Source organism: Poromitra crassiceps (assembly GCF_964638095.1).
Source record: "Poromitra crassiceps genome assembly, chromosome: 5".
NCBI lineage: Eukaryota > Metazoa > Chordata > Actinopteri > Beryciformes > Melamphaidae > Poromitra > Poromitra crassiceps.
In genome coordinates, this window is record NC_139642.1 from 21,992,331 (window position 1) to 22,020,150 (window position 27,820).

Consider the following 27,820-nt stretch of genomic DNA (forward strand, 5'->3'; position numbering starts at 1 on the left):
AGAGGGCAAGATAGTCTGCAATCATTGGTATGTATAGACTGCCTAAGTCACGTGCCTTCCGGGGGCCGCATGGGACCTAAGGAAGTGAATTCCCCGTTCATTTCTCCATTGACATTTCATAAAATCCTTAGAAATGAGAAAGTTTTACTTGGACAAACCAAGTGATTCAGCTACGAGATGAATCGTGAGTGAGCATAACACATTTGATTCGGACCATTTTTGTCGTTTGTTTTGCTCTGAGTCTAATGTTTTATGATCACTCGTGATTCACATTACATTACATCACATCACATCATTTAGCAAACGCTTTTATCCAAAGCGACTTACAATAGCACATTTTGTCAACAATAAGTGCAATCAACTGTGCGGAACAGTCTTCATCAGCTAACACCTTGTAGCTTATGTTGTAGCTGAATCGCTTGGTTTGTCCCGCAGAAGGGACGTGACTTAGACACTCTATAGGTTCAGGCAAAGGGAGAAATCTGATTGGCCATGAATACAGATGAAAATATAGCCAACAAAAAGTGGCAGTGGTCTGTCCATCAATGCGTCTGCTTCTGGTCCCATAGGGGTTTGAAGTGGCTGGAAATGTCTAGAACAGAGGGCGTGGTAGGGGTAAAGGACATGTCATCCTATGGTCTAGAACAGAGGGCGTGGTAGGGGGGTAAAGGACATGTGTCCTCCTATGGTCTAGAACAGAGGGCGTGGTAGGGGGGTAAAGGACATGTCATCCTATGGTCTAGAACAGAGGGCGTGGTAGGGGGGTAAAGGACATGTGTCCTCCTATGGTCTAGAACAGAGGGCGTGGTAGGGGGGTAAAGGACATGTCATCCTATGGTCTAGAACAGAGGGCGTGGTAGGGGTAAAGGACATGTCATCCTATGGTCTAGAACAGAGGGCGTGGTAGGGGTAAAGGACATGTGTCCTCCTATGGTCTAGAACAGAGGACGTGGTAGGGGGGTAAAGGACATGTCATCCTATGGTCTAGAACAGAGGGCGTGGTAGGGGTAAAGGACATGTCATCCTATGGTCTAGAACAGAGGGCGTGGTAGGGGTCAAGGACATGTGTCCTCCTATGGTCTAGAACAGAGGGCGTGGTAGGGGGGGTCAAGGACATGTGTCCTCCTATGGTCTAGAACAGAGGGCGTGGTAGGGGGGGTCAAGGACATGTGTCCTCCTATGGTCTAGAACAGAGGGCGTGGTAGGGGGGTAAAGGACATGTGTCCTCCTATGGTCTAGAACAGAGGGCGTGGTAGGGGGGTAAAGGACATGTGTCCTCCTATGGTCTAGAACAGAGGGCGTGGTAGGGGTCAAGGACATGTGTCCTCCTATGGTCTAGAACAGAGGGCGTGGTAGGGGTCAAGGACATGTGTCCTCCTATGGTCTAGAACAGAGGGCGTGGTAGGGGTCAAGGACATGTGTCCTCCTATGGTCCAGCACTGTAGGAGTAGTCTGCCTTGTTGTGCATCACCAACTTGTTGTCCACGAAGTAGAAGCTGTCAGACTGCGTCTCATAGGGGTTCAGGATCATCTCACGCACTGAGGGAGAAGAAAAACACAACATTCAGGGTTCTGTGACATCACATCCTATTGTCAAGTCAAGTTTATTTATATAGCACATTTCATATGACAAGCATAGACTCATTGTGCGTCAAAATGAAAAAGCACAAAAAGACAAAGATCAATACATGACAAAAACATATAAGATAAGAACATGTATATAATAAAGTTGACGGCATGTGCATGTGAGTGCATGTGGGTCTTTTCTGCATGCCCACACCCCTGGTCCAACCCGTTCTCACTCCGATGGTGTCAAATATGCACCTTGTGCGTGGGATGTTGATTTTGATGTTTGATTTCTTGGAAACCATGCGGAGAATTCTGAGAAACAAGCTCAGGGTTAAGGTCCTTACACATCGGGAGCGTTTTTTTCGTGCAATTAATTCGCACTTCAATAATATATCCAACGTGCATACCAACGGCGAAGTTTCGCTGAGCGTTATTGCGGTGTTTATTTTTTCGAACCACGGTCGATTTTTCAGAAATTCGCTTCCGACATGTACACATCGTGGCTGTGATTGACAGGTGGGTCAAAACTCGCATCGCGAATTTCGTGCCGTATATTCGCATCGCTCTTGATGCGTAAGGACCTTTAGGATCGAGGCCCCTTCCGCTGGGAAACCACCATATCCAGATCCAAACCTTAACCCCAACCAGGTCCGATGCACAAGGTGTGTGACAAAGCGGCAGTATTTCACGCCCTGGTCAGATTTGGCTATGCATTTGCATGGTGGTGGGTTATGATAAGGAAGGTCATGGGCAGGTTGGAAAGTCTTGGAACTACGTGGAAAGTCCTGGAAACCACCTGGAAAGTCCTGGAACCACCTGGAAAGTCCTGGAACCACATGTAAAGTCCTGGAAACCAACTGTAAACCACCTCCCCAGGCCGGATTGGGCTGAAAATGTGCATGGCGGTGTGTTAAAAGTCCTGGAAACCATCTGGAAACTCCTGGAAACCACCTGGATAATTTCCAGCCAAGCAAAAGGCACAGATTGTATTGCTTTGTGCCTATTTAACCTGGGCAACACCGGGTACTATGTTAGTACAGTAACTAACCCTAACCCTAAAAACATAAAATAGGATAAAACATAATAAGAGAAGAAGGTATCACAATACAAATGAATAAGCAGGTTTTATTATTAAAAAGGGAATAATAGTAATAATACTGATTAAATAAAAGTTTGGCCATTAACCACACTTTAAACCTAAGAGCTTGCAAAGAAATACGATAAAAAGATATGTTCTTAGTCTGCTTTCAAAATAAGACACTGTTGTAGCAGATTTCATGTGGTAGAGAATTCCAGAGAGTATGAACATAATAAATGACTGAAGGCACCATAAACTGATTTAGAATGTTGGTACAGTGAGGAGACCTATTTGATGATCTAAGATCTGTTCGATGTGTATTCAGGTCTAATAAACCTCCCCCGGCGTGGACCTACTCTATATGTCTCTTGAGCTGTTTTCACACATACAGACAGGGAAATTACCTGTAAATCAAGACTGGCTATTTCCCGGAATTTCCCTTCACACATGAGGGCTCACATGTGTGAAAATAGCAGCAAAAATACCTGTATTTGAGGGGGGTCGGGGGGCACTGCAGAGCGGGTGGGGAGTGACGTGTGCACTTGGATGGAGAATCGTCCTTATTTTGGGGGTCGGCAAAACTCCGATGGTGAAATAAGTTTGCTTGTCACACAATAAATCACACTCATTTGACTTAAGAGGGCATGTATGTTGTATCCTTCACATTCGCTAACCAGTCTTTGAACTGAAATCTTTGAAGAAGTTGGGGTCCCTGTCGGAGAGAAATAGCCTGGCTGGTTCGATGTTTATCCGTTCACCTGCGTCGCGTTGAAGCACTTTTTACAGACTGGCTTCGTTTGATGTGTCCGGGCTTGCCTTCGCTGTCAGCAACGTAAGCAAAATACTTCCACATTTCGCTTCGTGCATTTGCTTTCTCAACAAGCGTTGGGCGGCTTGCAAGACTCTCAGAACAAGCAGCTGCCATTTTTGCTGTGTCTGTCCTGTGTGTCGGGCTGCTGACTGAGGAGGACTGAAGGACTGGCCAGAGAGCGAGCAGAGAGGGGAGGGGGGGAAATCGGCACGCCCACACATGAAGCAGACATACCGCTCTTGTGACAACCTGTGTGGTGAAATGTCCGCGATGACGGGGTCGCGCTTATACCGGAAAACAACTTTCACACATGAAGGCATTACACCGCTTTCTGGTCATTTCCCGGTATAAAGCGCATGTGTGAAAACGGCTTTGTGGTTATATGTTTCTTTCATATGTGTGTGTGTGTGTGTGTGTGTGTGTGTGTGTGTGTGTGTGTGTTTGCACATTTACATAATGCAAGTACGTTTGTGTACTTGTGCGTGTGTGTGTCTGTGGGGGGTTGTGAGTGTGTATGTCCACATGCATGTGTGTGTGTGTGTGTGTGTGTGTGTGTGTGTGTGTGTGTGTGTGTGTGTGTGTGTGAATGCAGCAGTACTCACTGATTTCCTCGGAGAGCGCGGGGAACTCGTAGATGTGCTCACAGGTGTTCTTGCTGCTGGGCATGCAGAAGCCAAACTCAAAATCAAAGCTCTTGAGCAGCTGCTCGCGGAAGTAGTGCCTCTCAATCATGCGGAAGTTGTTGATGGGGGTGTCTCCCACTGTAAACTCCACTCTGTGGAGGAAGGAGATCGATGAGTTAACTGAAAATACAAACACTTTTAGAGCCGGGTTTTCCAGAGTCAAGGCACAGGCGCAGGTCAGTTTGGTGTGAGCAAGCAACAGGTTTCTGGTCATTTTAGTGACCAGGAGCAGGCACAGTATTAAAAGGGCTTTGAATAGGAGGAATAAAATATCAGTATGCGTATCATGTCCAATCAAATCAATCAGCTTCCTTCACTCCCCACTTAGGACAGCTTAGTAATGAATGAGTGAGGAGATTCCAGAAGCCTAAACAGGAAAGCACAACATACTAACATGAAAGGGCTTTATATGATTTTGCAGAGGTCTATGTGTGTATGTGCTTTTGCAAAAGCTACAAAGATGCCCCTGACCGCCAGTGTCTCTGCTCAGACGCTGTCTGAGGTGGTGAAGGTGCAAGCACTTTTTGACGCACCACCCTGTTTGTTTTGACACTCCCTCTCTGGTGCGCTCCCTGCCTATTGTGGCGCAAGTGATGTCATGGCGAACCACAAAATGACCAAACAACAATGAACATAGCTGTAACACATCCTGTCTCAGGTGCTACTGTCTGTTGAGCAAAAAAGACAATTTGATAGCAAACAGGAGGAGACCCAAACGCATCCCCCTCAAACCACAGCATAGTGAATAAAACACAAGCATGTTTCATAAAGCCTGGGGGAGTAGATGTGTCAGCTTTTGGGCTGGAACAAAACTACGGTACACAGCTCTCCATCGCATTGACAGTTGTTTGGTATCTGACTCACTCATGGGCATGAGCTGGTTTGCTATTAAAACCCTCACACACCTCCTACACATCTGTCACATGTAAGAGCAGCAGGCCTGAATGGCCACCATGTTTCTTTCTTTCTCTCTCTCTCTCTCTCTCTCTCTCTCTCTCTCTCTCTCTCTCTCTCTCTCTCTCTCTCTCTCTCTCTCTCTCCTAATCTCCATGTCTCTGTCACACTCTATCCACCTTATTTTTGAATGCCCCAATGTACAAATAATTATGGGTACGAGGTCCGGTTTAACGTGACTTATTGTTGCAGCTTGCCATTTCCTAAAACGGTATTCTACTCAGCGTTGCCAGACGTACGACAATTATCGTATTTGTACGATCATTTCGACCTCTGTACGATGTACGATCAACAATCCCAAAATCCCCCAAATGTACGATAATTTCATCATTTTGTGACACTCAGTCTAATCCTACGTCTAAGCTGCGTTCCAATAGGCTAGTAGTTCCCTGCGAAGTGGACTGCACAGGGTATTCAGCCATATTACTTCACATGGCTGATGAATACCCTGTGCAGTCCACTTCGAATGGGAACTACTAGCTGATCGGAACGCAGCCATATCTGTTTATACAGATAACAGACAACACTGATTCTACTTTATTAGAAAAGATGGCCGCCTATACTCCCTTGTACCCTGGCGGAATTGAACATAACTTGGCCAATAAGTATGTAACATACCAAATAAAACAAACAGTAATGTCTTTATTTGATCTAGAATGCAGAGGACATGTAACTGTTTCGTTAAACTCGCGTTCCAGGAATATTGTATTTACTGCACTGCTCTAAAATAACATTAGTGGCGCGTGAGTCAGAGAGCCTGTTCGTCCTGGAAGCCACTCGCTTTGCGCCAGAACACAATCGATTTGGGGGTGGAACACGCAAGGGATTGGCCAACACGTCACCAACGCCAGTGCCCAGAACTGTCAAATCCATTCATCGATAGAGACGCTATGGTAAGGTGACCAGATTTCTCAAATGAAAATCGGGGATATTTCCAGTCCGCCAATCAATATATCATAAAAATATCCAATGTTATTACCTATGAAATAATAAAGGGGGATGATTCCGGTTTCATTTATTTTGTCCATGGCTGTTGTACTACACACACACACACACACACACACACACACACACACACACACACACACACACACACACACACACACACACACACACACACACACACACACACACACACACACACACACGTCATTCACTGTGGCCCTTTACTTAAAATGTCAATCTGTTCTCCAGCATCATTAGGCCTGGCCTTCCGAACCTACAGCGCCAAATGTTTTATGAATAGCCTCAGATCTCAAAACAGTATTTTCCGTGGAGTCCTAAGTGCTTTTCCAATGTTTTCCTGGAAGAGCAGGAAGCAGCAAAACATGTAAACACTTGCTGGATGCCTGGATCAAAACATAGACACACACATGTGATGCTTATTATTATGCTTTTAACCTGCCCGTAAGCCTCCCGCAACCTTTCTGCTTGAGTGGTTGACCAGTGGACACATCTGTAAAGGGGAGACTCATGGATACTCAGAATCGATTCTCATTCAGATATATTGAGGTGAGAGGTCAAGGGTCCCAATGGATGCTGTCGGTCTTACAGTTTAATAGCCTAGAAGTATCTTCACTCGAGATTTAAGAATGAGCCTGCTAGAGCTAGAGTCATATCGGCTGCAGACGGCAGTAGAAAATCGGGGACATTTTCAGGGACAGCTCCAGCCGGGGACAGGTCACCAAAAACGGGGACTGTCCCCGAAATTCGGGGACGTCTGGTCACCTTACCGCTATGGCCCCGCCTCCCAGTATTTTCAGTGTGTCATAGTTAGATAGAGAACGTGACAAATATAGCCACGTTATGGTTATGAACAACAAACTAACGCTGGTGATCCGTATGGAAACAGTGTTACTCGAAATGGTTAAAAGTGATATCAATTTGGTCATTCAGTGGCGTTTTACTGCCATGTAACATAGCTAGCTAGCCGCTAACATTAGCCACAGTAGGCGATTACACATGATGCACTGCGCTCTTAAAGGGATATTTATCGACGAGATTTCTGCCAAGCTGGACCTGATTAGTGATTTGCTCCGTTCGCCCAGACGGGTGTCAAGCTGTCAGCAACAAGGCTGGGAGGATCACACCGGCAGGAAAAACGCATAGGCATCATGGCCGCCAGAAATAAGTTGGATACATTCATTTGTCTTTCTGTACATGCAAAGTAAACGGTGTGCTCCTGCCCACTGGCTAATGCCACCGTACACACCACCCACACAAACGTGCACAGTTCCTTAGCATCGGTATCCGTCCTGCTGGCATGTTGGTGTTGACTTACGTGGCTCCGACCTGCCGCAGTTGCAGGAAGGCTGGGGTGAACTGGTATCGGACAAACCGGCCAGCGTTGGGGTCACTGTGCTTTCTGCCACCTGCTTCAGAGGAGAGAAAAAAGAGGGGGAGCTTCCGAGTTCAACGACCTCAACGACCATTCATCAGTTGACAATTAAGTGGTTTGAGTCTGCTATTTCAGTGTGAGAGAAATGCCTTTCATTTGAAAAACAGCATGTTGGCATTTGCGCAATTGGTATAATAGCGCTCTACTGTAGCTGCAAGCTGGCTACATACAGTAGCTCTCTGGGCATGTGACTTCTTCCTCATAATGTCAAGATGACAAGCGCCTGACAAGACAAATAACATACAATACAATTCTAAATGTCAAGCAGCCTTTCCACAGAACACGACGGAGAGTGAGATAAAAAGACGAGTTACTCATCTGTAACAAAACGGAGAAATTCCAGAGCATGAAGCATTGTTGAAGCCTTCGACTCTAAATAAATATACTGTATTCCACAAATTGTAGATCTATCTAAGAGATCTATAATTTTGATTAGAGCTGGGTATTGGTTCAAATTTCAAGAATCGATTCGATTCCGATCCACAAGGTTGCGAATCGATTAATTTCGATTCGATTCGATTCGATTCCGATTCGATCGATTTCAATGTTTCAAAATGTTTTTTGATCTGTACCCTGAATTACATGTCCAGTTATGTAACACAGGGGTTCCCAACCAGCCAAGTAGATACATGGGGGAAAAAAGTTGCAGACCTGTTGTCAATTTTAATGGTTTTAGTTACACATATATTTACTCACCAGGTGGTGACAAAGGGTAAATAACAGCCTTTTCATCTGTCATTAAAGACACTTTCACAATTATGCACAGTGATTTGATTTCAGCCTATATAATTTCTAAAAGTAGATATTAATGATCAAACATTTCCATTCATGTAGCCTACAGTATTTATGTTTTTGTTTCAACTACAAACATAAATAAACGTCAACTTGAAACTATGTTTCAACTACCACACACAGCATAATATTTTAGCCTGTTTATTAATTAAATTTTTTTTTTTTTAAATCGATCTCTGGACATATGAATCGATAATCGAGGATTAAAATAAAAATCGATTAAAAATCGGAGAATCGATTTTTTTAACCCAGCCCTAATTTTGATGCCCTCTCGTTCACGGCTGTGGAGCTAACCTGGTGCTGGAGGTTTGGTGATCTCAAACAGGACTGAGCCCGTCTCCATGTCACGGATCTTAAACCTGGTGAAGTCGATCATGTGGATATTTTCTTCTGGAGAACACAGGTAATCTGGAACAAACACAGAGAACAGACTAAAGTAATAGAGCCAAGACACGCAATTCTTGTTTTCATAATACCACTGTGTATAAAGCAATCTTTTCAGGTCAGGTGACAAGCTCTCAATCTATGAAACATTTCTCGCTGACTCTATGCTAAAAAGACTATGGTTATGGACATCTCTAACTCGATATTCTTCTTCTTCTATCTTTATTTGAGCTATATACTGGTCAGCTCTCTTCAAAGAACATTCTCCTTCATGGGTGTTTTTCCAGACGCAGTGAGGCCAAGGAAGCTATTTTTACACATGATGAAATCCTTCTCTGTGCCAAGCTGTGACACCCACAGGAACCACACACTCTCACCACACACTCTCACACCACGCACTCTCAAACTACACACTCTCACACCACACACACACCACACTCTCACACCACACAGTCACACCACTCACTCACACCACACACTCTCACCACACACTCTCACACCACGCGCTAATAAAACTACACACTCTCAAACCACACAGTCACACCACTCACTCTCAAACCACACACTCTCACACCACACACACCACACTCTCAGACCACACACTCTCACACACCACACACTCACACCACACACTCACACCACACATACACACACCACACTCTCACAGCACACACCACACTCTCAGACCACACACTCTCTCACCACACACTCTCACACACCACACACTCACACCACACACTCACACCACACATACACACACCACACTCTCACAGCACACACCACACTCTCACACCACACACTCTCACACCACACTCTCACAGCACACACCACACTCTCAAAGCACACACTCTCACACCACACTCTCAAACCACACACTCACACACCACACACCACACTCTCACACACCACAGACAATCTTTCTCAGAAGAGACTAACGCGACACATCTGGAGACTTTTTCTGACATGGGATTAACATTACCAGCAAGCAGCAGTTGGTTAATTTTGGTTACTGTAATAAAACAAAACAAAACAAAACAAAACAAAAAAAAAATCAAACAGGTCAATTATACATTCGAACATGCCCTCCTCCCCCACATTCGAAGTTAAATTCGAATTTCGAATAAAAAGTGACAGCCCTATTACAGAGGAGCATCCCAAGCCCACTAAGCAGGGTAACAGGGTTGGGCTGGGTAGCCACAGTGTGTGTGTGTGTGTGTGTGTGTGTGTGTGTGTGTGTGTGTGTGTGTGTGTGTGTGTGTGTGTGTGCGTGTGCGCGCGTGTGTGTGCTTATGTGTGCATGTATGGATGTGTCACCATGCACACACTTGCGTGCGTGTGTGTGTCCCCTCCCCATGGGGCAGGATTACATCTAAGAGGCTTATATGTTTTACCATCACGTGGACTGACTGAGACACACACACACACACACACACACACACACACACACACACACACACACACACACACACACACACACACACACACACACACACACATACACACACACACACACACACACACACACACACACACACACAATCTGATTGGGGTTATAGGGCAGGTATTATGGGCAGGTTAGTCAGTGCCAAAGGGTCTTTCCCACTGGGGCCTATGCAACACTACTAGCAAAACAATAGGTAGCAACGGCAGAGGTGAAAAGTTACATATCGTTAGCCTCATAGCACATAATTGCCTAAGCAATTATTAGTAGGCAATTATGTTATGAGGCTAACGATTTGTTACTAAGATGGACACACACACACACACACACACACGCACGCACACGCACGCAAACTCGCACGCACACGCACATGCACACACACACACACACACACACACACACACACACACACACACACACACACACACAGGTATATACACTACACAGTATGCGCACATATGCAAACACACAAACTCACACACTGACAGAGTCTCTACCTTCCTGAGGGTTACCCAGCGGCGTGGAGATATTGATGGACTTCCGACCGCATTGATTCCGATTTTCATGTTTTCATGAATAGCCACGCATCTTCTATTGCCAGACAGAGAATGATGACTTGTCTGAAGATTTCGCTTGAATTCCCTTGCAAAAACACAGCTTATTACTGTATAGCTTGCAGTTAGCATTTACGTGCCAATATATATATTTGTTCTACCAAAACATCAGAGCTCCTTGAGTGGTTCGCTATAATCAAGAAATGACATCCACGTGATTGAATGCGTGTGTTTTATATGTGTTTGTGCGTGTACTCCTGCACCTTTCTCTAATGTAGTATGTGCATGGCAGAATGATTGAACATGGGCTTGTCTTTGGTTGAGTTTTGCCAGATGAATCAGAAGTGAACGTAGATGTGAGCGGAGTTGCAGCGTGGCTAACATGCTACACCACCACGTGCTCCTTAGCACGCCTGTCAACAGATTTCCCTGTAAGCTGCTCTGGCTCACAACACAAGCGGCGAGAGACTCTCTTGATACTGCCTTCCAAACTAAGAGGGTTAGAGAGCTGCTGTTTGATGCAGTGGCCTTATCTGCTCGGAGGATAGGACTAATAATAATATAAGCCTATATGGGACTGAGTACACACACAGCGTTTCTTATAGTAAGCAATGCATCAGCCAAACTAAACTGCCACACTTCAACCCTTTCATCCACAAACTGGCTGTAACTACAGCCTGAAAATGCAATTCAGTGGAGTGAAGAAGTAGAGAAAGCAGCCATGTTTCCCCAGCAGTCTGCAGCTGCAAAGACACTCAGAGCATCTGCAACCACATTGGGACCTGTAGCCATTGTTCCACACTTCCTCTATAGTCTGTGGCTGTTGCTGGCTCCCTTCCTGCAACGTCCAATAAGAATAGAGCTCACTGAATATGAGCCAAAGAAGCACTGGCTGAAAGCACGTCCAATAAGAACAGAGCTCATTGAATATGAGCGAAAGAAGCACTGTCTGAAACCACATCCAATAAGAACAGAGCTCACTGAATATGAGCCAAAGACACACTGGCTGAAACTAGTGCCCTCTAGTAAGAGAGTGGCGTCAGCGGAGGACCAAAATGCAAGAATCATTAGCCAATGAACAGCCAGGAATGGGTCTCGCGCTACTTTTGCATGCTAAAATAAAGCCGATAATGTACAATTTGATTCATTTCAAGGGATGAAAAACCCTTTCAAAGTACAACACTGTCTATTTTGATGCAACTCGACAGTGCTGCTTTTTTTACTGAAGAGTTCCACTTTCTACTTCCTGGAAAAAAACTGGTCCATTGGAGTGAATGGAGATGTCGGAACTCTTCTATTATACGGCTCTGGCTGAAACTAGACAGACTGCCCTGCTGACCACTGCCCAAGGAGCATTTCTAAAGTGTAAAATAGACATTTGAATCAGACATTTCTCAAATGATACTAAGATTACACTTATTTCCAAAATAGGTTATTTTATTATTATTATTATTATTATTATTATTATTATTATTATGATTACTACTGTATTATTACGGAATTATTATTATTATTATTATTATTATTATTATTATTATTATTATTATTATTATTATTATTATTATCCTTTATTTATGCAGGAAGGTCCCATTGAGATACAAGACATCTTCTTCCAGGATAAGAGGCAGCATGGCACTTTCACATAAAAAAAAATAAAAGATACAAGAAAATAAATACCATAAATAAAATAGCTCAGCGTGTCCATTGCAACACAGTCTCACAGAAAATTGTATAATACCAACGATATGGACCAACGTTGCTATTTTACAATTTGGCGTGTCGGTATCGGTAAAACAGGCGTTTCAAGGTTACATAAAATAGTGATATTTTTCCTTTAGAGAAGTCCAGGAGGGCTTCTGAGGTAAGGCTATTTTGCAGCTTAGAATAATGCTATAATGCTCTGCATGCTCTCTCTCTCTCTCTCTCTCTCACTCACTCACTCACACACACACACACACACACACACACACACACACACACACACACACACACACACACACACACACACACACACACACACACACACACACACACACACACACACACACACACACACACAATCTTGTCAATTCGTGGGCAGATGACCGAATTCGTGGGCAGATGACCGATAGATGTATTCTGTGAATCAGAGTTAGCCATTTATCAAGTGTGATGAAAAAGACAGATGCAGGGTTTCATCTGAAAAACACAACCTGTGCAAGAATTCACATAGTACACATGAGTACATACAGTACACATGAGTATGTTTGTTACTGTACACCTACAGTAACATGATCATGTTACTGTACACCTACAGATTTATTTATTTTTCATAACCAACCAGGGGCCCAGTTTCACAATGATAACAAATACATAGCACATAGATTTTAAGGATTATTATTACATGGCTCAGGGTTATTATGACATGTTCCTGATTTTGGGCAAAGCCAGAACCGAGCACACTTGTACCCAAATTGACCCCAGGTGTGGTTCGTTTCATGAGTGTGAACGTTGTGCGTTCCGTGTCCGGGTGCAGAACAGCGTACCGTGACAGGGTCCAGTTGAAAAGGTGGTCTGGGGAACGCTTTGGCGTGCCCGGGGACGGAACACTTGAATGTGAACGCCAACCGTACCGAACCACGTAGACAACACACGGGCGAGGGTACACTCCAGGCGTAGTTGATGACGCAAGTGTTACTCTGCAAGTGTTCTGTTCTGTTCCCGAGCAGAAAAATACATTTTGTATAATGTGAAAACTGACCAGCGGGGACGAGGGGAGAGGGGGCAGTCGTACTTGGGGACAGAACAAAACGAAAGCAATTGTTGAGTGAGTGAGTGAGTGAGTGAGAAAGCACCCTCAGACACACACACACACACACACACACACACACACACACACACACACACACACACACACACACACACACACACACACACACACACACACACACACACGCGCATACAAATGCATACAAATATATAAAGTGCAGCACTTCACTTCCTTCAAACACTGTCACCTAGCAACGCTCCTTGTGACAGCTCGATTAGCCTGTCTCTTTCCTTCCCCTCATCTCATCCACCTGCTGCTCTGCAAGAAGCAGCTGCAGCAGCAAATCCAAGCAGAGAGTGTGTCAGCTCGACCATCAGTGCTATGCTGCTAATGAAACAGTCCATGACTGGGATCTGACGAAGGCTTACATGAGGCGCATCGGCTTCATGCATCATTGAACAGATCCCAGTCTGCCTCTGCCTGACTTATCAACACGCTGATTTCACACTACTGAGGCATCTTCAATAGATTTGATTTTTGATTTCACGCAGGATCTGATAGGGAGGGCTGTGGCTTTGCTGCTCGGAGAAGGGATGTGTGATGCTGCATTCATTCCCTTCACGACTTACTGTGATGTTTGTTTATGTTATGAATTTCAAATATCATGTTGAACATTACGAGAAGAGATTCTGCTGTAGGGGCTGAACGATGACGAAAAACATCGAATTGCGATTATTTGGAGTGATATTGCAAATTGCGATGTGAGCTGCGACGTTAGAGGGAATGATCCTTTTCATCATTATTCTCATTTTCATTGAAAAACGTATTCAAAAAATGATTAAGGTGTGATGATTGCGGGGATCTTCTGTACCAAACAAAGGCCAGGACATCTCTGCTGCAGCATGACTCTATTTCATTTAAAATGGTATTTTGACACACATCTCGCCTTTAACAAAAACATTTTGCTCCTCTTGATTGAAAATTGCAGTAGGCCATGTTGCGATTTTGATCAAATTGCGATGAATTGCTCAGCCCTATTCTGCTGTAGTTTGTAATCAGTGCTCTCTCATGGAGACCTAAAAAAACCAACAGAAGTACAAATTACATGACGTTTTTAAAAGATCCCTTGGCAGCCACTGCAAGGAAGTAAAATGAGCAGCAAGGCTTAAGTCATGCTGTGTTTCCTATAGAGAAGAGCCTGTCTGACACAAGAGTCTCCAGCAGTGACATTCATAAAGAGCCAGCCAGCCGCCATTTATAGCTCCTTAATCCCCACGATTAGCCTGGCGTTAGCGACTTTTGAGCTACAGAGCTTGGCTCCACATGGCCCTTTTCTTTCAATATGACTCTCTGTGGTCGCCACTCAATGCTGGAACTGTGTGTGTTGAATCAATCCAAGTACAAGGATGCAGACATTTGTACTTGTCTTCAGATTAAAAATCAATCAAATCCATAGCCAAAGGGGGATAGTGATATTAGCATGACACCATCCTCAATATATACATCTTACAGTAGTACAGCTGTGAATAAGGGATAGGCTGCTTCATGTCTGTTGGTTAAACGACACCTGTAGGCAGCTGGCAAACAGGGAGGTTCACGGAGAGGTTGCATGTTGAGCGGCTGAATGCAGATGAGATTCCTCTGTCTTATCTTTCTCAGGTCTGCACAAACGGAGTAGAAAGAAAGTGTTCTTCGAGAGGGGTGGGAAGGGCTGTCGCTTTTTGAGGATACAGATTTGGATCTATGATCCCTGGGCTAATGATATTTTCCTTTACTAGAATGATAGTGGACCATGAAGAATAAAGACACACACTAAAAAGATTTGAAAATTGTCTTAAAATATCAGGATTATTTCGAACTCTTACATGGATTACGATTAATGAACGATTATCTATTTTATACGTTTTTTTTTAACCCTGCCCTCATAGTTCTCTGACATGGTCATCTGTTTGTTTTGCTCATGTCATCCATGCTGACAGCTTCATTTTAGTGAACGCCTGAACGTGGACTAACGTTAGTTGGACAGGGGAGACTACGTGACAGACTGAATGCATGAATGCATGCATGCACACATTGGGCAAAGTATTAACCAAATTAACTAACATTTGCATTTATGAATCGAATTCATTGACATGAGCAAGTTTAAGTCGGTTATAGGTTCTAAATGTCTGTGTCGATATATTTTCAGTTAATTGCCCATCTACGGCATCCTGTTCAGGATCATCCCCGATTAATCTGATTTAGAACTTTGTACAAATCCGTTCCATCAGGAGAAGGTGGGGCCACCACAGTTGGAGTCAAAACAGCACAGTCATAGATGTATACTGTATATATATTATATGGTCAAAAACAGTTTTCACATAAAAACTTTTGTGGTGTTCTTTCCTGCATGGTATTTTGTACACACATCTCCTAGAGATCAAGGCACATGCTAATCACTTCTAATTGTGTATATTTCTGAGAAATTGTCGGGACCTTCCATCTTCATGTGGGGGAAAAAAGAACGGTTTCAAACGGTTTTAAATGCCAACAATTCCACCCAGAAATGTTCAGCTATGACCATAATTATCTAGCTTGGTAAAGCAGCCCGTCACGTGAACTCACATTTCATTTGGTTCTGCGTGATGGTCTGGCCCCAACTCTTCACCCAGTCCTTAGCAGGGGCGGGGGCATGGGCGGGCGTAGTTGCCTTGACAGACAACTCCTTCAGCCAATCAGCGTCGGATCCAGTCAAACCCAAATCCACTCGGGAGAATGGCAAAAACATATTTTCCGCCGAAAAACTCCTGTACTTGTTTAATTGTTGTTATTGAGTCTATTTCTGCAATAACTGCACTTTATGGCTGTTTAAACTAGACGAACATTGACATTACTCCTCGAGGCGGACAGGCCGGGACAGGCAGGGAGGAGGCCATTATTGTTTTGTTAGTGCAGTGCTAGTGGCGTTCCTGATTGGCCAACTTGCGCTGTCAATCACAGAACACTGAGCGCAGTCGCTGATTGGCTCTTCCGCTTTGCAGCTTCTGCTTAACTGGTTCTGCGTGACTGTCTGGCCCCACGGCCTGGGGCCAGACAGTCATGCAGAACCAAATGAAATGTGAGTCCACGTGACGGGCTGGTTTACCAGGCTAATAATGATCTGCTTATGGAGAAGACCGTGGCATCTGGCTAACATCATTAACATGTTCAAGCTGTGGGCGCCCACTTGTGCCACGTCTGTTCACTTGTGTGAACAGATGTTTTCTCATCTGGAATCTGGCACGTAGCAGCAGAGAGCCGTCATCCATGCGAGTCCTCGACTGTGGAGGACTTATTATTGAGGCTTCCTGTGTGTCGGATTTCAAATGAGAAAAAGCTGATGTTTCAACTATAACCAACCACAGATACTGTATGAGGTTTGAGTACCGCATATCTGGCTCTCCTGTAGCAGTGACAAAAACAACTGTTGAATAAGTAAAGAACATTCTGCTCACCTGTAATATTCATGGAATTCATGCCACAGACTAATATCTATATATAATATAGATATCTTTCGGAAAAGACTAAAGACTCACCTTTTCAGGCTCCATCTGGGCCCTTCTTGAACTAACTTCTTTCTCTCTCTAAAAAAAACCCAAAAAACAAAAACAAAAAACTTCTAAACTAACCTAAGCTAAATTTGTACCACTATTCCTTCAGAAGTTGTAGCTGTCATAGACTGTGTTGCATAGTTGATTGCTCTATTGCTGACAAAAATGTGTTATTGTAAGTCGCTTTGGATAAAAGCGTCTGCCAAATGACGTAATGTAATGTAATCTAATGTAATGTAATATAATAATACTCTGTAGACAGACAGAGAGATAGAGAGATTCAGACCACAGATTCAGATTACAACAACTTTGACAGCAATAGATGTTTACTGAAATGCAGGGAATATTGCAGCGTACTTTGATGAGCAGCCAGCGACTTTTCGGGAGTTTGTCCACTACAGTATTTGATGAGAGGATTGGCAGCAGAATAATCTCTGTGTAGCAGCAGATAGCTCTCTCTAGTACACTTTGCATACAGTGTATTAAGTATAATCATAGGCAGGTGACTACCATAGAGACACTGCGTAACGCGTCATCATTCAGAAGCCATGCCCAAGACGGGGGAAAAGAGAAACCCCCCCTCCAATCCTGGCGTTCTCCTATGTCGCGTGCATGGTTGCGTGTTGCACAAAAATATCGTATATACGGAATATGAACACTCCAACTTACTTCCTTGACAGCTAAATCCACATTTTCTTCTCGCCAATTCTCAATGGCTTCCTTGTTTTGCTCGGGAGTACAAAAAAACTTAAATTTTTTACATTTGTTGTGTGCGCAGCCCACCACACAACAGCTTTTAGCTATGTTTAATTCAAGGAAAATGACGCTGGTGAATGGGAGTGAACGGACCGATTTCCCCCGTGATGGGCGTGGCCTATTTTGTGCAGTGTCTCTATGGTTAATTTTAATTCATGTCACATGTCTAAACCACCCAGGGTTGTTTAGGGCAGAGGTTCTCAAATGTTTATCAGCCAAGGACCCCTTACAAGATAGAAAATATACCGGGGTCCCCCTCATTCTGATTTGTGATTTTGGGCTAAGCTTAATTGTTTCCACGGTAACTTGACTTGACTTTTAAATTGATAGGTTTGTTAGATTAGAATGTAATCCATGAACCATTATAGATTTAAAGCATACAATATTTTCGATGAACTATGAAGCTTTTGCTAAAAAAAAACGTTTTTATTTTTATTTTCCTGAAAACTTTTCGCGGACCCCCTGGCAAACTGCCACGGACCCCCATTTGAGAACCACTGGTTTAGGGTACACTTTAAATAACACATCTTTTTGCAACTTTGAGTGTTTGTTCTTTACACAGCAAGTGAGCAAAGTGAGCCAAACAGCTTAGGGTTTTATGTTGAGACTAGAGGCCATAGACTAAAACCTCAAATCTGATCATACTCTGGACAAACGCTAATCGCCTATGATTCCTCACTGTATGCTCGAGTGTTATGTGCACAGGAGGACAGAGATGATTTTCAATCCTCTTGTCAGATACTGGGTAAGGTGATCGATGGGCCAAACTCACAAAAAGTTGATGTAGTCATTTAACTACTACTGGACTACTGAAGTAACTTATGACTTTAAAACAGAGCATGGCCTGGAAAATGAATATTTGAAAGCCAGAAATCTAAGCACCTGGAGAAGTAGCCTAATTGTTCAGTCATGGCTTTTGATCAACAGCCTCATCTTGTGCATGCAGAGTCCCATTTTGTGCTACAGGAAACAGTATGATCTTAACGCACCTTCAACTCTGATTACTTAGTGACATGTACCTGAGTCTAGCAACAACAGCCTAGCCACAAAGATAACTAACCACATTGTGTTGATTGCTGTCTGATGGGAAGATAACAAGATACCGTCCGTCCCACACCAGACCACACCTCTCTGAAAGAGTAACCTTGTGACAGCTGTGCATTGTGGGATTTAAAACAGGTCGCACCAATCAATTTGAATTAAAGCTGTAGCCATTGTGTTGGCAGACATCACAGAGTGGAAATCCCACCTGTAGTGGATAAAGCACGGCTGTGTGTCCCAGGCTTATTACGGACACTCGGCCAGGTAATTGATCGCCCATTAGCGTAAAAGGAACGAGGCTGTTCTCAGTAAATCGTCTGAATAAGGTGAAGTCACACAACAATATACTTTGAGTGTCCAACTCCACAAATTAAAATAAATAAATAAACAAACAAACAAACAAACAAATAAACAAATAAACAAATAAACAAATAAATAAATAAATAAATAAATAAATAAATAAATAAATAAATAAATAAATAAATAACGATGGTATAATCGAGGAGCTTCTATAACCCATTCCATGGCAGATCAGATGCAATACAATCTACTGAATCTAGTGAGGGAACAACAGATAAGTTAAAGTTACAGGAATACCTGAAAAAAGAAAATCATATTTTTTTTATTTCACTGGTGAGGATGCAAGGAGTTGAGGTGCATGGCGAGGGTGGACGAGTTGAAATACTTTAGAGATACTAATACTAAGAGAGGTGAAGAAGAGAGTGCAGGCAGGATGGAGTGGGTGGGGGAGAGTGTCAGGAGGAGTGATTTGCGACAGAAGGGTTTCAGCAAGAGTGAAAGGGAAGGTTTACAAGACTATCCAGTGAGAGCAGTTATGTTGTGTGGTTTGGAGGCAGTGGCACTGACGCAAAGACAGGGGGCGGAGCTGGAGGTGGCAGAGTTGAAGATGCTAAGATTTTCTTTAGGAGTGACGAGGATGAACAGGATTAGGAATGAGTACATTAGAGGGACAGCTCATGTTGGACGGTTTGGGGACAAGGTGAGAGAGGACAGATTGAGATGGTTTGGATACGTGCAGAGGGGAGATGCTGGTTATGTCAGGAGAGGAATGCTGAACATGGAGCTGCCAGGCAAGAGGAGAAGAGGAAGGCCAAAGAGGAGGTTTATGGATGCGGTGAGGGAGGACATGCAGGTGGTTGGCGCCACAGAGGAAGATGCAGAGGACAGTTAGAGATGGAAACAGATGATCCGCTGTGGCGAAGAAGAAGAAGAAGAAGAAGAAGAAGAAGAAGAAGAAGAAGAAGAAGAAGAAGAAGAAGAAGAAGAAGAAGAAGAAGAAGAAGAAGAAGGCACAACCATCATACAGGGAGAAATCCACTGTAGAAGAGGCAGATACCAAATTTTTCCAACAGTAGCCTCAATAGTCCAGAATGCCACAAGACGTGTTATAAATGTCTGTGGCAGCTCTCTCACGCGGCACGCCGCTATAAAAAGGTGGATAAACTATCAACTTAAGTCGCCCGCAAGACTAGATACAGTATATAAGACTAGAACAACTGAAACCTAATTATATCCCTATAAACATCATCATCATCATCATCATCATCATCATCATCATTGCCTCTAACAGAGAGGAACCATGTTCTCCAGGTTGCCCATAGAACCCATTCTCATTCCGATATTGAGGTGAGAGGTCAAGGGACCCATATGAAAATGGCCATGCCAGGTTTTCCCTCGCCAAAATTTTGCCTAATTTTGGACCGTTCTTTACCTGATAGATGCCTTAGGTCTTCTAGTCTCATATGATACCACTAGCTTCACGCCAGCTTTAAAATTGAGCCGGCTACAGCCGAGGAGGCGCACTAACAAGTGCATAAACCATCATGTATGGTGGGTAAACGCTATGTTGTGTTTAAAAAGGTACATAAATGGCTTTTACGTGCATTTATCCTCCACTGCAGCCCTGGTAGAGGGTAGATAAGAGATTCACTTTTCCTTGATTGAATTCTCGCTATCTTGCTCTGAGCATCATTATTATGAATCTCTCCACCTGAATAGAAGTACTGTAAGTTAACACAGGTTGAGGGAAAGTGCGTATCATAAATACAGTACAGCAAATACAGTCAAATACAACACTTCATCCTATAACTAACCCACTCCAGGCATCGAACATCACAGACTGATGATGATATGTAAGAGGATCTGATGGCAGAATCAAAATGTCTGTAACGACGAACCACCATATTTCATATTTCACACTTCACGTTGTCCATGTCATGTAATTGAATGAAGACGATGAAACTCCTAGCCTGATTTGGCACAGGATCTTATTTCTGTTTATGTTCCATTTTCTGCCTGCATATCATAAATCGCCCATGTATGCGGTAAACTGATAGTGTGCCATTTCCTCATATCACACTTCTCTACTACTGGCTAGATGGATTCTCCTCTCTGCCTGTGTGTGACAATGACAGACTGTGGGCCTCTCTTATCAGCACTGAGCCACCATGTCAGGCTCGAGCTGGGACGCCCCAAAACGGTGACATTTACCTCCCAAAAGCATAGCTGGCCCAAGTCATTCACACTGCAGGCCGAGAGGCATCTTCTGCCTCCCTCTCTGCCAAATGTCTGTTTCTGCCACACAAAGCACATGGAAAATGATAGAATGGATCGTGCCGCGCATTAGGCCTGCCTCTGTGGTACACGTCTTTTGTATGGTCATCTCTGAAATGAAAGTCCTGGACAATACGTGCTGCCATCATTAAAAAGGAGACAAAAAGAGCGGTCAGATTTGTGTGTGTGTGTGTGTGTGTGTGTGTGTGTGTGTGTGTGTGCGTGTGCGTGTGCGTGTGCGTGTGCGTGTGTGTGTGTGTGTTTTACAGGCCATGCTTCTGTATACCGCTGCTTCAGTGTGAGGACCGACCACTTCAAACACTAATCATGAACCTTTGAAATGGAAAGGGTGGGAGGCAGCTGAACCACAATCATCACCTTGGAAGTGGGGAGAAAAAATGTATTATTGTGATTTTGCTGTCGAGTGTTCTGACTTTTTCTCTAAAGGTAGCCTAAGTCAGCTCTGAAAATGGCAGCGTAAAAGACTGGGAGATTTTATATTTTTTGTTGTTGAAAGTAACGACAAGCCATTCTGCCTGATAATGGAAAGGGGAGAAAAGGCAGCGAACCCCAACCAATCAGCTTGGAAATGGGAAAAAAGAAAACGATTGTGATTTTGCTGTTGAGTGTTCTGACTTTTTCTTTTAATGCGAGTTTGCTCTAGAAATGTCTGGGGTAAAAGAGCAACACAGGACATATTTGAGAAGAGTGGGAGATGTTAGATTTGTTGTTGTTGAATGTACATGTAATGGCAAGCAAGCCCATTCTGCCTGAAATGCCAGACGTCATTAACACATTTCGGAATTCCCGAGAGGAAGCGCAAATTAAACACCTTGAAAGGTTCAACAGAAAAACAGACTCAGTCGTTCTGAAGATTTGCCAACTCTCAGAGACAGTGACGCTTGCATCATATCAAGTGGCGTGGTACATTGTGCTAAAAAGCCAGGTTAGGGTTAGCGTTAAATAGACTTTGAACACGTCGGGATACTGAACCGGGGAAAGCCGAATGTTTTACGCCTCCTAGTATGAACAGTGAATGACAACAGCCTGACATGAGGTGGCTCTTTGCAGTACCACAGCCATTTTTGGGGCTCTTAAGTCTCTGGCTGGTTGGCCAGGTTTATGACCTAAGGCACCAATATATATTGCGATACAATATAGATTCTTTGGACAATGACACGCTATTCTGCTGATATCACAAAGTCTGCCATGATACAATTTTGATTCAATTCAGGGGTCTGCCATCGTTACGAGACGATATCATAATAGCTCATTTAACACAATCTGCTACAACATGTAATACCTCATCAAATGGCAATTAAGACTTTGTAATACTTGTTAAGGGCGTTCATTCTCCTTAAATTGCTTCATCAACGTTTAATACTTTCAAGACCCCTCGGCCATTAAATAAATGGCTAAAGACCGGGCGGCTGCACGCAGCGAAAGCATCCTCATCCTTACTACATTTCTAAGCCGAATGGATATGATCAATGTAAACGCATTTACATCAAGGACTTGCATTTTCCTGTCGTTAATTACCGGACGCCTATCAGGTCCTTGCAGAGTGCTGTGTTTCACCCCCCCTTGACATAATCCAGATTGCATGTCAGCGGAGGGCCGCGCTTACTGCGCCCATCACGAGTGATTGATGTATTATCTCAGCACTGCTCTTTCCGCTGAGGGGTTTACTCAATGAAAACTGATGGGACGTCTCTGAGGCATTGACTGTATATTCATCTGAGGGGATGAGAGCAGTGAGTTGACATTGGCATTTTTGGGTTTATGCTTGAGGGGGTTGACTTTTGCCCTCCTCTGAGGCGCTCTCTCTCTCTCTCTCTCTCTCGACTAGGGATGTTCATTTTGAAAATTTTCCAAAATCGATAATTGGTGAAAATGAACGATCAATTATCGATTATCGATCATATTAATACTTAGAAAATTTTCAATTTTCAATTTTCAATTTTTTTTTTTAACAAAATGAATGCCTATGGCAGAAAATACGAAAGACAACGTGTTCTCCTCAATGAACTCTTTATTTCAATGTGTCTCCTCTCCAACACTGCTGTCCCCGGTGCATGCCGGTGTGAATTTCCCATGTTTAAAACAGTTTTGTTGGCACAAAGGCCCGTGCCCAGCCAGAAAACTAGAGACTATATGAAGCTCCACCTCACGTTAGTCAGCTGTGCAATGGAGTGGGGCGAGGAGGAACGAATTCAACCCAAACCTAGTCAAAAAAAAAAAAAAAAAAAAAAAATGTAATAATTTAAAAATCGATCCAAATGCCACAGGATCGATTCCAATCCTTAACGATCAATTATCGATTTTCGATAATTGATGAACATCCCTACTCTCGACACCTCACTGGCAGTCACTGCCTTTCACATGAGTCCTTTGGTAGAACTGTAGCTTAGTACTGGCAGCAGGGCCGCCCTCCATCAAACATTTTCTTAGTCGACTAAGATAGCGATTCATCGATTTAGTTGAGTAGTCGCCGCACGCCCTTGAGTCCTCAGCAATACACCTGCCAAGTGTGAAGTAGATCGGACCAACGGAAAGATATGCTCACACACACAAGGACAAGGACTAGGGATGTAACGATAACCGGTACGAATGATAACCGTGATCAAATTCCTTACGATAACCGTACCGTTTCAAATTTTCATTATCATTAAAACCGTGGTACCGTGATTACCGTGTTGCCGTGATTACAGTGCTTTGAAAAACATGGTAAATACTGTCCATCATCCACCAAAGTTGGCAACAGTCTCCCAGATGCAAACGTGCAGCCTTGGAGAAATGATTTCATTGAGTGTATCAATCCTTGGCTTTTTGGGTCTGAGTTTTCAATATAAAACATTGTAAAATGATTTCAGTGAGTCTCTCAGTAATTTTTTTAACATTTTCAGCAATTTCTTACGAATACCGTGATAATACGATAACCGGGATAATTTTGCTCACGATAATCGTGATGTGAAATTTTCATACCGTTACATCTCTAACAAGGACACACACAAACAAACAAACACACACACACACACACACACACACACACACACACACACACACACACACACACACACACACACACACACACACACACACACACACACACACACACAGATTCCTTGCTTTGTAGTTTGATGGCTTCAAAATCTCAGCTCTCCAATGGACTAATAGGGGGCGGCCCTAACTGGCATGACACCTACTCTAACACAGGTCATGCAGAATTCATGTCTAACAAAAACAAACATGCAGGTATGAGCTGATGTATACATTATTTGATACAGAACTAGGAAAGCTTGTTTGTGATACTATAATACACTACTGTTTACACGTGGTTTTGGATAAGCCAACTGCCTACAAGGTTGTTCTCACCAACAGCCTTCTGTTAAACACTTGAGAGTTATAATAGTTTGTATAAAGTTATCTTTGGGATACTAATATCTGATGTTCTAAGGAAGTGATGGTGCGCTCTCATTGTGGTTCTCTGCCTCTGGCTCGTGCCAATACAATACATACTATCTCTTTGTAGAATGTATTTTACCCCTTCCCCTATTAACTTCATTAAGAAAAAATTCCAATCAATAGCTAAGCAAAATGATACAACTAGCAACTAGCATGGAACATGAAGAAACGTCACGACAATCAGTTGTGAGATGTGAGATTGAGAGTCCAGAAACCATAATGATGTTGCACCAACAATCAGAGACAAGCAGGACAGTTAAACCCTTAGCTTGAAGCCCCCTGCTCAGCAGGTTAGTCTAACTGTATGTGGGGGAAGGGGGGGGGGGGGGGGAGCAACTAAACCAGTTATACCAGGAGCTGGAGACAGTGTGACATCACGCGGTATAAACTTCAGAGACTTCCATATTTTCCATATAGATTTCCATCATTTGAAACCCAAAAGTTACTGACTGTTCTTTTAGTATAGAGCCTAACTTGTTTGTCATCATCAGAGATATAGGGTGCTTCACTGCAGCTTCCCACCGCTCCTGGCCAGCCCATGGAGGAGGATGAGCCAGGATGGGAAAAATGCGGAGGACAAATTGAACGGCGCCTATGTGTGTGTGTGTGTGTGTGTGTGTGTGCATGCATTGGTGCATTGTGGTAAATAAAGACGGGCCGTCCGTCCTGTACCTTTATCTAAGTATTACATCAGGCTCTTTTTATTTTGGTCCAATCCACCACAGTTCTCTCTGTGGAGGTACGATCAGTGGGGCACATCATTGGCCACCTGTTACCTTGTTGGCACCGGTGTGTTGAGGTGAGGATTTAGAAAGAGCCAAAAAAACGTCATGGGCAGTGGGGCAGGAAGAACATGTACTCACCCAAGAAGACTTCCTGGGGGATACGGTAGCTCTCTCTCTCTCTGTGTGTGTGTGTGTGTGTGTGTGTGTGTGTGTGTGTGTGTGTGTGTGTGTGTGTGTGTGTGTGTACTATATGGCTATTGCCTACACACGCAGTGTTAGTAGTCAAGTCACTATATCGAGTCCAAGTCGAGTCTCGAGTCTCCAGTGTTGGAAATCGAGTCCAAGTCCAAGTCACCAAAGAAGAGTCTGAGTTGAGTCCGAGTCAAGTCCCCATACCTGAGTCTGAGTCTGGAGACATGAGCGTGAATCCGCATGCAGGTGGAACTAACCTCGCGTCACCAGGCTCTTCTCGGCAAGAAAGAGCCTGGCCTCCGTTCACAATTGATTTTGTCACCCAACCTGGTTCCGGCCTAGAGCCCGCCCTAGACAGGAAGTAACAGCGGATAATATAGCTCGTCAACTTTTACGTTAACTTGACAATTAGACACAACGTATCAGAACGGCAAACAACAAAACAAAAGACGGACGTACCGAACGACGTTTTTGAAGAAGTTCTTGTAGAAACATTGCGGATTCACAATCTCACATCTTTTAAGCCAATACAGAAGCTTTGCATCAGACAATTAATTGAGGAAAGAGACGTCAAGCAAACGGCAACAAAGACGTTTTTTTGCGCACTTCCTTCCGGTGTTCATTCTGGTTCCGTGGTTTACGCCCCCATGACAAAAAGCGGGGTGAAAGGTGCCCAGACTAGGTGGAACACACGTGCTTGGCGATGGACCAAATGTAATAATGTCACAGTATCAATATATCTATCTATTAAAGCTGTTGCCAAATTATCAGTGCTTATTCTAAAAAAAGAAACAAAAAGAAAAAAGTGATCAAGAGTCCTCGTCTCCAACTTCAGAGTCCGAATGCATGAACGAGTCCAAGTCCAAGTCATCAGTGCTCAAATCCAAGTCGAGTCACGAGTCCTGAAGATGTGTCCAGGTCCAGGACTACTATCGGATCGAGTCGGACTCCACTAAAACACTGCTAGTACAGACTCACACACACACACACACACACACACACAGAGGGATGGTCTCAGGTTCGATCCCCAGCAACAGCAACAACAGCTAATTGTCCTGCCAAAGTGTCCTTGGGCAAGACACTAGTAAACCCGTAATGCTCACTGACTCAGCCTAAATCAAATGACAAACATGGAACATTCTGTTGCACCTTCTACTCATAATCCACAGGTATGAGGTCCTCTCATATTCTGTCGCTGTCCATGGTACCATTGACTACCAAGTACCAGAATAATAGCTTCAGGGCACACAGTACAGTATGCATCATACTCTAAACAAGGAAGCAAAACAGATGGGTTGCACAAATCTCCCCTTGCTGTACCTCTTAGGTCACTTACTTTCGGTGATCTTCTGTAAGCCCAGCACATCCTCGGGCGTTATTACGGAATGTCTGAGCAGTTCGTCTTCCGTTGTGACCGGGACCCCCATGTCTGCAGAGTTGCAGCCTTGCTTCACTTTCATGTTTGGCTGGAGGGCTGTTTGGCTGGGCTGCAGCCTGACGGAAGGGAGGGAGGGAGGGAGCGGGTGGTGGTTGTTGTTGTCTTGGTGTCGTCGGTGCCCCGGCGGTCGTTGTGCGCTGGCTAATAATACAGTAAGCTACACACAGCCTCGATGCTGGCTGCTGCTACAACACAAGAATAGCCTACCTCCTCTTCTCCTCCGTGTGCCTCCTCCCCCTCCGGTAAAGATCCACAAGCCCCCTCCTCTCACCGGCTCTCTCTCTCACAGGGTAGGCGGCTAATCCCGTGGCTCTTAAACCGACCGCTGCTTCGTGTCGTGGTCGTGGCTAATCGTGTCGTGTGTTGTATCATGCGTCGTCGTCGGCCCAATACCAGTGCCTGCCTGGCTGGCAGTGTTGGGCTAGTAGTCGTCTAACATTAACGTTACTCTCGTTACTCACTTCAAATGTAGGCTACTTTACTAGCGTTACTTTGTTACTCTGAAATCCGTTAAACTGGTTGTAGTCTGACTGTCTGTCTACTCTCAGGGACGTCCTGCAAGACAAACTTATGAGGGGGCGACATTTGGCGGCATCTGCAATGATGCTGAATCCACTCACGATTGATTGATTCATCTCATGATTGAT

At 44.0% G+C, this 27,820-nt stretch overlaps 1 protein-coding gene across 2 annotated transcripts; it reads right to left on the reverse strand.

Moving 5' to 3' along the window:
- Positions 1-1,426: 1,426 nt before the first annotated feature.
- On the reverse strand, positions 1,427-27,195 carry unc119a1 (unc-119 lipid binding chaperone a1; the record flags this gene model as incomplete). 2 transcript variants are annotated; one of them, XM_083637400.1, is made up of 5 exons in its annotated part: positions 1,427-1,539; positions 4,061-4,233; positions 7,377-7,467; positions 8,580-8,693; positions 27,072-27,195. In XM_083637400.1, the coding sequence occupies 5 exons, from the start codon at positions 27,193-27,195 to the stop codon at positions 1,427-1,429; spliced, it is 615 nt and encodes a 204-aa protein (XP_083493526.1). The 2 variants fall into 2 exon arrangements, with proteins under 2 accessions (XP_083493526.1, XP_083493525.1); XM_083637399.1 differs by having other exon boundaries at positions 7,377-7,470.
- Between the last annotated feature and the right edge of the window lie 625 nt (positions 27,196-27,820).